This window comes from Struthio camelus, chromosome 6 (assembly GCF_040807025.1).
Source record: "Struthio camelus isolate bStrCam1 chromosome 6, bStrCam1.hap1, whole genome shotgun sequence".
In the NCBI taxonomy this organism is placed as follows: Eukaryota; Metazoa; Chordata; class Aves; order Struthioniformes; family Struthionidae; genus Struthio; species Struthio camelus.
The window spans coordinates 25,254,110-25,266,530 of NC_090947.1; the positions used below are offsets into that span (position 1 = coordinate 25,254,110).

General features: G+C 36.3%; 1 protein-coding gene across 5 annotated transcripts in view; it reads right to left on the minus strand.

Moving 5' to 3' along the window:
- SCN2A (sodium voltage-gated channel alpha subunit 2) overlaps nucleotides 1–12,421 on the minus strand; it is a 78,756-nt gene that overhangs the window by 47,693 nt on the left and 18,642 nt on the right. For 2 of the 5 annotated variants that reach the window (XM_009676187.2, XM_009676185.2), the window contains exons 2-7: nucleotides 10,144–10,461; nucleotides 6,890–7,008; nucleotides 4,904–4,993; nucleotides 3,013–3,141; nucleotides 2,233–2,324; nucleotides 1,063–1,335 (exon numbers count right to left, since the gene is read on the minus strand). In XM_009676187.2, coding sequence (XP_009674482.1) covers nucleotides 1,063–1,335; nucleotides 2,233–2,324; nucleotides 3,013–3,141; nucleotides 4,904–4,993; nucleotides 6,890–7,008; nucleotides 10,144–10,410 — 970 coding nt within the window. In that variant the 5' untranslated portion in view covers nucleotides 10,411–10,461. Of the gene's footprint in view, nucleotides 1–1,062; nucleotides 1,336–2,232; nucleotides 2,325–2,420; nucleotides 2,513–3,012; nucleotides 3,142–4,903; nucleotides 4,994–6,889; nucleotides 7,009–10,143; nucleotides 10,462–11,935; nucleotides 12,035–12,421 lie in introns of those variants that run through there. The other 3 variants (XM_009676186.2, XM_009676183.2, XM_009676184.2) reach the window with 2 other exon arrangements.

Genomic DNA, 12,421 nt, shown 5'->3' on the forward strand with positions numbered 1-12,421 from the left:
GAACAGAACAGAACAGAATCTCTTTGTTAGAGGTTTTTAAGAATAGGTTATCATCCAACATCTCTTTCAATACAACATTTCTATGATATTGCTAGCATGTTGAGAGGATAAGTATATTAAAAGATTATAAGGTAATGAGACTTAGATGCAAAGGGGTTTAGCTGTTAAACTGGGATTTCCTAACTCTCAGTAAAAGTCAGTGAGAGCCAGGCACTTTACAGGAGTTAGACACCCAAATACCTTGTGGACAAAGGCATCAGTTACGTTTATGCAGACTTTATAAAAAACTTAAGGTCATGCCCAATCACAAAGTTAAAATACTAAATACAATACAATAGATAAATAGGAGAGACAGGAGCTATCTACCATCATGAAAGACAGAGTAGCAAGGTATTGCAAAAACTTTCAGAGTTGCTCTACATGAATTTTAAAACAATTTTTGTTAATGCAGTAGCGACATTACCTAAGAGAGAGAAAATACTGCATTATGAGGTATAAAGGAGACTAAAATGTTAGCTTCTTGATTTTCCACATATTACCAACAACTGAAAAGATGTATAACATGCAGTCTGCCTCCTAGTTTGCTAGAACAAGGCGCGTAGGAAAAATTACTAGCAGGATTCAGGAGCTAACTGATATTCAAATACAGGCTTAGAATTCTGATTATCTTGGACATTATCTTGTGCTAAGGTAGCTATATTAGATTTCAGATTCCATATTAGGTCCATCACACTACTTTAGCACGCTCGAAACTAGCTTGGAAACCTTTGCACTGTGCTGCATTGTAGATATGCCCTGAAAGTCATACGGAGTAAATGGTAAAAAGACATTTCAGCACTTGGCACCTTGTTATGAGTATGTTAATACGCATTATGACGGTTGCTTTATTTACTACATGGTGGATTTCTTGATGCATTTGAGTTGCTAAATCTATGACTGATTTTAGTCTTTTGGCAAGACTGCAGCATTTTAATTGCAATGGAAATATACTAACACACTTTTATATCTGTGTTTAAATTTTCTAGATAAAACAATGCAGTAAATGATATAATTAATTCTTACTTTTATCTTCGATGTACTCATCCCAGTTAAATGTTGTCACTGTTGTATTAATAAATGTACCATTTTCACCTATAGAGTTATTAAAGTAGGAAATAACAGTTGTTTCAAAAGTAGAATTGTCTGGAGGCCACTGCAGGCATTTATTCCTCAAGTTGCCCATGAACAGCTGCAGCCCTATTAGTGCAAATACACTCAGACAAAACACAGTCAGGATCATGACATCCGAGAGCTTCTTCACAGACTGAATTAGGGCTCCCACGATAGTCTTCAAGCCTGCAAAGAGAAAACACTTTTATTATGATGTTAAACAGATACTAAACACTTGTCTCCTGACAAGATAAAGATTTCATGCAAAATGACAACTAAATGAGTCTAATGTTTGTGATACAATAATTTTCATGAAAAGCTTGATTATTTGTGAAGATGAATGAAAAGCTGTAAGTTTATGCTGATTTGAGAGTGTACAGAAGTGAAAAGTAGATATTCCCCAAAACATTTTTTACGCCAAAACAAGTGATTTTATTATTCATGCTGTATCTCAACCCTACATAGAAAAGTACTGTTTGCTTTTGCTGATGCCTCTTGCCCAAACCTTTTTATACGAACCACTGAAAAAGTATTCTGTATTAATAAATCCTTACAAAGACATTATAAATTCATCTGTGGATAATATCCTCATAATAATCTTCTTATAATATAGAAGGGGTGATGGTTTGGAGAAGAAAGACATCTTTAAAACAATTCCCCATGCATGGCCCATGCTATCCTTTATAGTTTTATTTTTTATACATGACATTCAAAACTGATTTATAGTTTCTATATCAAGTGCCTGCAATAAATGATAAAATTTGCATCAATATGAAAGCTTAAAATTAAGTTATTTTTAAAACATGTAAAGGAAAGCTTGATGTCATAAGATGCAAATCACATAGGCTGTTTACTGCAAATATCTCATGCAAGAATTGTTAAACTCAAAGGCTGATTTTTTAAAAAGAAAATATAGCTAATATTAAAAAAGCAGAAATCAATTTAAATAAAATTAGTGGTCTTGATTCCTGCTTTTTTTATTTTGTTAGCAATGTGTAGCAAACAACAAGGCTTATGCTTTATAAACATGAGTACAGCCTTAGTGAAACAAAAGTCAGCCTCAGTGTTTAACCTAGCTCTCACCTGGAATGACTGATATTGTTTTCAAAGCTCGGAGAACTCTGAATGTTCTCAACGCTGAGACATTGCCCAGGTCCACAAACTCTGTCACATATCTGTAATAGGGGAGTTCACACACAAACACAATGACAGCACACAAATAACAGTTGGAGATACGAGGGGCCTAACACCTTACACCAACTACTTCTTACCTGGGATTACAGAAATAGTTTTCAAAGCTCTCAATACTCTGAAAGTTCGAAGAGCTGAAACATTGCCTAGGTTTACAAATTCTGTTACATACCTGTAGGATTAAATCACAGTTATTCAGAATTTAGGCAAAGTTTATGCTACTTACTTGGGTCTTTCATCAAGACCTCTTCACCCTTCACTGCATTTCGCCTGTATTATTAATATGCTTCTGACCATAAAATTAAACTAAATTTTGCCAAAGTGAACCACATGACTTGATTTTTGAAACCTAATTTGGTAGTTTATGACAGGAAGTCAAAAGGATGCCTTTAACTCTGGTGTACAGAAAGAAGACAGGATATGAACGGTTCAGGCTGATGGCGCTGGCAATCCTAATGGGCTGACACACCATACTGGCCTCTGCAGCACATGCTTAGTTAGAATACTAAACTGTACAAAAGAGGTAGAAGAAACATATTGAAACCACAGGAAGTCCAGGCTCCAAATGTTCTGGCTGACAAAACATGAGGCAATTTTTAGTCACCAATTTAATGTTATCAGGGAAAAAAAAAAGAAAGAAAGAAAGAAAGAAAGAACACGTGGAAGACTTACGCAAATGTAATGACAGTGAAATCTAGCCAGTTCCATGGGTCTCGAAGAAATGTAAAATCTTCTAAGCAGAAGCCACGTGCAAGAATTTTGATAAGTGACTCAAAGGTATATATTCCAGTGAATGTGTATCTGAGGAAAATATGCAAAATGAAGTTTATAGACAAACAAATATGTGTTATTTTTACACATTATATTTTTCAGTTGCTTTATTCTCATTATTTTCTTCTAAGTCATGTAAGAATTTAATGGAAGATATGACCAACTTTAAACATCTGCAGAATTTCTTTTTTGAGGGGAAAAAGGGATGAAATGACAATCAAGAGACTGAATGACAACCCACAGGGGAAGTTCAGCTTCTATAATCCACACCAATGAGTCAGCTGCAAAATTCCCCATTATGTCATTGGTGCGTATTTACGGCCAATCTGAATCCATGTTATAACACACAGATGATTAAGTTCTGATTTCAGAAGAAGTTTCCAGACTAAAATTTTTTCTTTTAAATCTTTGTATGCCGCAGTGTTGGTTAGTAGCATGATCTGGCACTATGCCAACCCTCATTGACTTTGTTACAAGCGAAATGTGCTCAATACTTCACATTCAGCAAGAAAAGCATATAGTACTGGAATGAAATGAGTGCTTTGAGACGCAAAATCCCATGTGAGATCAACCAAAAATATTTACAAATTCCAGTAAAATTCAGCTACTTATTCTGACTGAAAAAATGTGGCTGAAACTTAAAAAGTGACAATATTTAATCCTGGCATTCTGAGTGATTTAAATTTTCCATCTCTAAATAATGTCATCTTGAAATTTATTTTCATTTTTACCTTTAATGGAAAAGAAGGTGAAACATGCTGTTTCATATTGAACTGTTTAAAAGGCTCAAAGTCGATTTCCGACTTCAGACAACCTGAAACCAATCTCCTTAGGTGATTTTTTTCAGTTTAACCACTAAAACAAAAATTAATTTCCTGCACAACTCTACTCAACAGATGAGCAGGACTTCTGTTGTGTATCTGAATGACGCAATATAATGACATGATGAAATATTCAAGCTAGCTATCTTTATGCCTAAATACTTACTATATGCTAGACATCCTAAATACACATATGTTCACATTGTATACAAAATGACAATGCTTCCACTGAGTTTAATAGAGCTATGATTTCACTCTTGACAACTGAAGGTTAATTGAGTAAATAACATCCAAAGCAGTAAGGAGTGAAGCAGCAGAAGCACAAAATGCTATTGTAAGAACGAAGCGCCATGAAGAGCAGCGTTTTCAAACTGTGGCCTACAGCTGTTGAATTAGTCCATGTCAATGGCGTATGGGGACCTAGGGGTCAACACTGTGCTGGACCACTTCTTTCTAGAGGTTGCTTCCCATGGGAAGAATAGCCAGCCCCGTAAATAATTAGCTAGTAGCTTCTTTTTTATGCAAGCTTGTCACTGCTGGATTGTCTTTGGCAAAGGAAAGCTGCCTAATGGTGAACACAGTCATCCATTAGACACTCCCTTTATTTGTAATGGTTACACAACACAGACAGAAGAGTATATCCCCCCACGTCCTTACACAGATGCAATAGAGAATACAGTGGAAAATATTTATAAAGCACTTTTTGCATAGTCAAAGGACTACCTTCTTCTTCTTACATTCCCCATTTAGTACTGCAAATAGAAAACGGAAATTGAACAACTCATTATGAGGGAAGTGTAAAATGTATTGATTTAATACTACACAGAAGAAACTAGCATCAGAATAGCTGTTGAAAACATATGCCACAAAGTAGCTGCTATCAGTGGATGTCATCCTTATTAACGTAAAATCATTTACAGCAGTTTATTTCAGATTTCCAAATATTATTAAAAGAAATCCATTTAACTTACTCTACATTCTTTGTCCAGTCTGGAGGGTTACTCATGGTCATAAACACACAGTTGGTCAAAATAGTGCACATGATCAGCATGCTGAATAACGTAGGTTAGGAGTTAAGGAACGTTAAGCCAGAAAATCTCTTTAAAATAATATCAAACAACACCCTGTTTTGGCAAATCTCCGGTATCAAGAGCTATTTATCACTGCTCTGTTGATGCTCAGGGAAAAGCCCTGAGTATTTTAAAATTTCCATAGTTATTGCTTAATAAGTAAAAGGGAACAATCATGCACTGAAAATTAGAAAATCTGAAAGATATAAAGAAAACCTTAACTTTCAGAAAATCCTAGATAATTTTTTCTTTTGAAATAAAAATGTGAAAATTTAAGGTGATGGCTTCTACCGTTATGTAATGACACAACAAGCATTTGTATTGGAGGATCTAGATAAATCTGGTTTGCTTCATGCATACAAAACAACGAAAAGAAAACATTCTGTCATAATACTGTTGTTTCACCATGAAATGTGGCAAATACCAAAGTTTTTGCTAATCATTATAATACACATATTGAAAATTAGAGTTATCGTTTTGTAAAAGAGAGTACAGGGAAATTCTAGGGCAAAAATTAAGTTATCCATGCTTGCTTTATATATGACTTTTGTAATAGAAATGTTAGTGGAGGGGAAGGCACATTATATTCTGAGAAAGAGCAATCTAAAGAGAATTCAGAACAATTCCAGGTCATAAGTAACTTCACTGATTTTGACAGAACTGTTCTGGATTTACATCCTTGGCTCTCAGGACTAGTGACATTCATTTTAGAAGTGAAAATAAAACAAACACCAAAATGAAAACTAGAGAGATGATACACAAAATGTCCACAGGATGGCACCATCAGCCAAAATTAGAAAGACAGAAAGCTAGATCTTGAGAAGAGCTTTAGACCATAAAAAATGCAGGTTCATATGGTGCTCCTATCCAGAATCCCGAGCGTATGGGGGTGGGAAGTACGGTGACGTTCCCCTCACAAAGTTTCCTTTGCATATCTACGTTAACAAAAACAATCTTCAGGTGACAGTAAATACTTCTACCTTCTGAACCGTCAAACTGCTGGGGCATGACACGCAGCAATCCTTTGAGTTGTTCTGCTCAGTAAAAACATTCCAAATCTTTTACTCAGAATAAGGCTTCTTGCTATATATATATTCTTATATAAAAGGAGCAGAGAGAAAGGTCAGTATTGTAAGACCTATTGAATAAAATAACTTGCTATAAGCTTTTCTAACGAGCCTAGAGTGTACACAGGCTTTTGAATTTTTTTTTTTAAATACCCTCTCAGATTTGCAAATCCTCACTGTTCTTTTACCAATGGAGAGATGACTAGAATACACCTTTCCACAATTTTAAACAACATTCTGAAACATGCTGACTTCCACCGTCTCAGTCCCAATATTTTCAGTTATTCCATGTAACGGAGTAATGCTCTGTTACATGCTAAAAAGTGTCGTATAATTGACAAATGTCTATTTGTTGTGACACCTGCAGCAAGCAAATATGAACCAGACAACATAGGGCTGTGAGTAATTTTGCATTCATTTGTAGGCTAGCCATTGACAGGAACATGCATCGCATATTAAACTGTGGGAATTAACAGACTTCCACTATTCCAAAATTTAAAAAGTTCCTTGCAAACATTTATTCTACATGATCATAGGATCCCTACAGATAACGCTACGTAAAACCCATTTCATTAATATAGAGTGTTTATGTTAGACTCTTTTGAGATGTAACTTTGCAAACATTTGTATTTGCTCATTAAGTAAGCAGGCTTGCAAATCTTAAGCAGACTTAAGTAAGTGAGTCAACGCCCTTATTGAGAGAAGAGGGACAAAGCACTGTAGATCACATCCATCCTGGGACATGTGCCAGAGAATGATTTAAATACTAAGTAACATTTCATTCACTACAATTTTGAGACTAACCACTTGAAAAGGATATGAGTGTACCAAAATCTTAATAGCTATTTTTCTAAGAGGATTGAAAGGAGTTAACATGTACAGGGCAGAGGTGGCACTGAATCGGAATATTGCCTTCCCTTTATTCAATACTATAAAGGTCTGGAAGAAGAAACACAGAATAAAAAAACAGCATTTAAAATACCCCAACAATTACAACTTTCAAACCCAGCATTATTTTCATTTCATCACTATTTATATTTAGTTAAAATCTTCTTTCATTTGCATCCCTCCCAGTCAGAGTCTCCTTGTCTAGTTCACATATAGCAGCCCGCAGCCAAATTACAAGATGAAAGCATTTTAATAAGTTAATTTAGAAACCATAAGCAATCCAGATATTGCTAGCTAGAAAACAGTCATAGGCATATAAGGTACTAAGGCATACAATATTTGACGTTATTAGTGTACTTTATGTAGCTTTTAATATAGATATACTCACATATATAGTATTATAAGAGTCGTTAAAACTTCAGCATTCCCTGATCAGATACCAGCATAAATTATCACATTATCTAAGTACTAATACAACACTACAGTGGAGTGATAGGATATTCAGGAATGATCTTCATAAAAATAAAAGAAATTGCAAATGTTCAATAACCAGTTTTTGGACATAACACCAACGTAGTGGATAGTTTTCTCTGTATTTTAAGAATAGAATAACATATTGTTTCCTCTTTTCAAATGTTCCTTGAGAGTTCCATACCTGCACTTCTGTTTATTTTTATGTTATTATTTACTTTTACTTAATATAGAAGTCAGTAATCCATTTATTTTCACTGGCTGTCCATGGTTTCAGCAATAATTCATACATACTGCCAGCATTAAAATAGTATAAATAGCATTTGTAAATGTTAATAGCTTTCTTAAAACCTAGGAAATAAAGAAGGATAAAGCCTTTTTTTAACATGCAGCAAGTTTTTAAATATTTACATTTGCATGCATTTGAGCAAATTGCTATCATCTATTTCTATCACCTCTTCTTTCTACACACGGGACAGCCAAAAGTGGAAGTTCATGCTCACTGAAGGTAAGAGGATCTAGCTAGCATTGCTAGCAGCACTAGAAATCCCAAAGGGACCACGAGCCATGCAGACCTGGAGCCCTGCCAGCAGCCATGCTCTGCCTCAGCTGGGATCACAGGGCAGCATTTGTAAAGATTTTGCTCTGCTTTCTGAGCAGGTGTGCCAAATACAGCAGCTGAAACCCTGAAACATGATGCCTCCCCCTGCTTGAAATCATAAACTTCAGCTCTTCCAAACTGAATGTGTTTTTGTTCCCAGCTACCCACTGTTTCTCAAGGAATACTTTGGTCCGTAATTGGAGAGGAGAAAGAATTGGTCTCTAAAGTACTACCTTCGCTACCATTGCTTTCCAGCTGTACTGCTTTCTTCCTCGAGTTCAAGAAACTCTGGCCAAAACCCAGAGATTTTCAAATACTGCCGCCTTTTACTCTGGCAAAACCTCTGATGAAGCACCACTTGTGTGATGCTGGCCCATATTACAGTTTAAAATGGATGTACAAAGATATACACAGACAGCAAGAAAAATATCAAGACAAATTATGATTGCAATGCATGTACTTTCGGGTCCTATACCTCCAGCTACAAACCACTACACCTTCGGAAACCACCACCACAACGGCTGTGTCTGTCTCACTCACAAACAAGCAACTCAGAAGAGTTTACTTCATTTTCACAGTTAACTGCAGAATTACTCTTCTGGTTTCCAAAGCGTGATAATGTGCGTGAAAACTTTAGGATTTCCAGCACTGAAAACTGTATTTTTATTACTGCAGAACTGGGAAAGGAGGGAGGAAATGGAACAGCACTTTGACCCAAATTCCGTTTGCCTTACTTCTAGACCTCAACAGGATTAATCACTTGAGGAAAAGGAGCAGAACATGGTACTTAATTGAAAACTTAGTTTCTAAATTTAACTCACAGTTATCCACAGCATAAAATGAGCTTTAAGAATGCGGCACTGAACATTTAAGGTAGAGCTTATTTTTTTAAAGCTGTTCTCTCTAGTTCAGCGTGATATGCCGATATTGCTGTTGTCTCAAAGGAACACACGAGTGCTGAGGCCTGTCCTTGATTCCTGCAGGAAAAATCTTCATTTCTTTTTTTCCTTAGTTCAAGTTTGACTCCTAAAAATTCTGGGGGTGAGTGTCTTTCTTTTCCTTTGAAGTATTTTTTGTGTGTTCTTTTTTTTTAAGTTCACTTGTTTTTATTTACTAATTTCCACAGGCAAGAACTTTACCTACGCAAGTAAAAATGACAAAGACGGAAAACTTCAAGAATGTCAGTAGGTCCTTCTTTCCTGGTAGAAATGGTAGATGGTGCAATAGCTGTGATGCCATAATCTGAGGGACTGGGAATCTGGAGGAAACCCAAGGCCATCTGGACAAAAGTCTAAAATTTAGCACTATTGTGCTTGTCCCCAGGACTTTTTTTTAAACAAAAGAGAAGATAGATTTTTTTTAAGAGCATTTCTATAAAATATTTTTCAAATAACATAACATTTTATTTTGTGGAAACTGCAAGAGAAATTCCTACCTCCTCTTTATTTATTTACCTCTTTAAGCACCTCCTCTTTCATAGCAATCGTAGAACATCATGAATCTGGATAAGAAAAATTTTTCACTCAGAATCTTTAGGAGAGATATATGATGCCGCTATAGAATACAGCATGAAAGAGGAAGGTCTTTGGCATATCCTGAGAAAAAAACTTTGCACATTTCCCATTGTTCCCTGACAAAAAAGAGAATAAGGCCTTGGCTTTCCACATGACAGCGAAGAAAGTGAGTGAGAAGGTGTCTAGCTACCTTTCAAATGGGTTTCATAATGAAAAGGCTGAAACTGTTAAGGAAGATTTGCTCCTTTCATATTTTTAGTAGAGCAATTAATAAAACAATAACACTCCAAAAGTAACCCTTGTGCTACTTGTTCAATAATTTCCTGCATGTAAAAGACTGACAGCTACAAATTACAGTAATATGCCAACCAGATTTTAAAAACTCAAATGCATCTTTACCTACAAACCAGGTTCTGCAAACCTTCATTAGGAACTTCTGCTTTTACAACTGAGATTTCTGCCAATGAGGTCAGCTGGAACAACAGAAGTAAAGACGGGGCCAAAAGCAGTCAAAATATTATGCCCATCAGAAGGTTTGTTGTATTTTAATCTTCTTAAAGTCTGATAGAAATATACCATACACCAGTAATAAACACTCACTTTTTTATTGATATAATATGGGTCCAGGTCTTCCAAGGGTTCGGACACCATCCCTGGAGGTATGTCACCATAAATAAATGGCAGTGTCTTTCCTGCCTCCAAGTCACTGTTTGGCTTTGGGCCATCTTCATCATCATCATCTTTGCGTTCTTGTTTGGATTTTTTAGCTTTTTCTTCATTGATACGTTGTTCAATAGCTGCAAGTGATTCTCTTGTGAAATAGCGGAAGCTGTCAGGTCCTGGAGGTACCAGCACTGATTGTGCCATCTTTTCATCCTGCACCTCTTAATTACTGTTAGCCTCTCTCATAAAAAAGTGCTAAAAACATAAAAAATACAGAAAAAATTTAGAGCAACACACATAGTCACAAAGAAATTTAAAGGAATACACCTTTATGTAATTTTCTGTGGGACAACTTGTTAAATACAGCAATCATCATCCAAGAGGAGGATTTTTTTGTTCATTTTTATTTCAAGATAGACCATTTTCCTTTGCAGTTGGGCTCCTGGGGGTGTCTTAAACACATCAGTTCTTAAAATGTTTCATTTAAAATTCTCTTTGTGAAGATGATAGATTGGCAATTCTATAAACTGTGTAAAATAACGTCACATACAATACAATAATGACTTCTTCTCATTTCCAAGGGTAATGGTTTGAGGAGAGGTTTTCCAGCACATTCACTGTGAGTAATCAACAGTTTGAAGTGTTTATGGTGTGGTGTTGAGGAGTGAGACTACTGTCAATTCTCCTCTTCATTATCCTGAAAGCTATGTTGGGCGAACCCTCCCTCTAGCTAAAAGGACCAGAAATGACACCTAGAATCCACCACTGACATTTAAGGCCAGAGAGATCGGGTGAAAGCAGTGTGAGATGCTCCTTCTGTTCAGGTGCAAATATGCTGCCTTTGCAGAACTGCCAGCTCAGGAAACAAGGAATCGGGCATAGACACCTGCATTCAGATCCCCTGCCTTGCAGCATGCTGTGCATTGGAAGAGTTTCTGAATTAAGTAAAAACTATCTTTAATCATTAGACACTGCATTTTTAGATCTTTTAAGTCTGATATCATATAAATTGTATATATTTTTCAAAATTTTCACTACCAAGAGCAGAACCATCTTTTCTTAATGCCTCCAGACAGCTTGGTTAAAAACAACAAATAGAAAATATTCCCAATGCCGACACTTTGAAATGAAATCATAAATATGATCTCTGCCTTAGCCTTCCACAGTTTTTCTCGAGAGTCCTTATGCTGAGCAAGCACATGAAAAATACAGCAAATAGAATAAAAAAGTAACACCTTCTTTGCCAGACAGCATACCCCAAAACAATTATCAAATTAAAATGATAACAATACTCAGAATACAATCAGCACGATCCTACTTTATTGCCTCACTAAACACATATACATCTGTCAGACTCCAGCGCAGCTGCAACAAATTCATATTTTTGAAGCCTGCTAAAGAAACTGCAACATGATGCTTTCTCCTCGTTATCCTTCATATGCACATAGCCATTCCCATCTGCAGGCACATGCACACGCATCCCAACTCCTGCAGGTCTCCCTGTGGAACATGCTCTTCCACTGCGGTCAAATGCACCTGGTGCATTCTGTCATGGACGGTCTCTAGAAAACTGCTGCTGAAACACATGCACAGGCTAGTAGCAGCAGAAGGGTTAATCAGGAAAATGAAAGTGGTCCTGCTGCAGAATCCTGTTAGATTTTATTGTTAATTGCAGGAAAACGGCATAGCCCTGTCTTAATACTGCAGGAAGCAATGAAAAATTCATTACCAGTGTAGACTCTTGCACTTAAGTGGGTTTGGAATGGCACCAAGGAAGACTGCAGCTAAAATTCCATCATGTCTTTTCCTTCCTTTTTTTTTTTTTCTTTTTTTCTTTTTTTAATTCTCCTCTAAAGACCACACCTAACTTCCTGCTAAAGGATCCTGGTTATTGAAGTCAAATCCAGCATTTCCTGTGCGAGCCTACTAGCTGCTACAACTCTTATTGCCACTAGATGGTACTGATATATGTCCATAAATTCTTGTCAGAAATAGTCTTGAGATTTGTACAAGAATTTTGGCATGTTCAAATACTTGCTTAAACTGAGACTCCGGGACTAACATTCACGCTTGTATAGAACTAACCAAGACTCAGGGTTCTCAAAAATTCTTTCGAATATATATCAGCTATGGAGACCACAGCTGTGAAGCTGACACAGAAAAGTAGGATGGATAGCCAAGTCAGATAAATAAGAAAATGGAGGCTGCCCAGAGA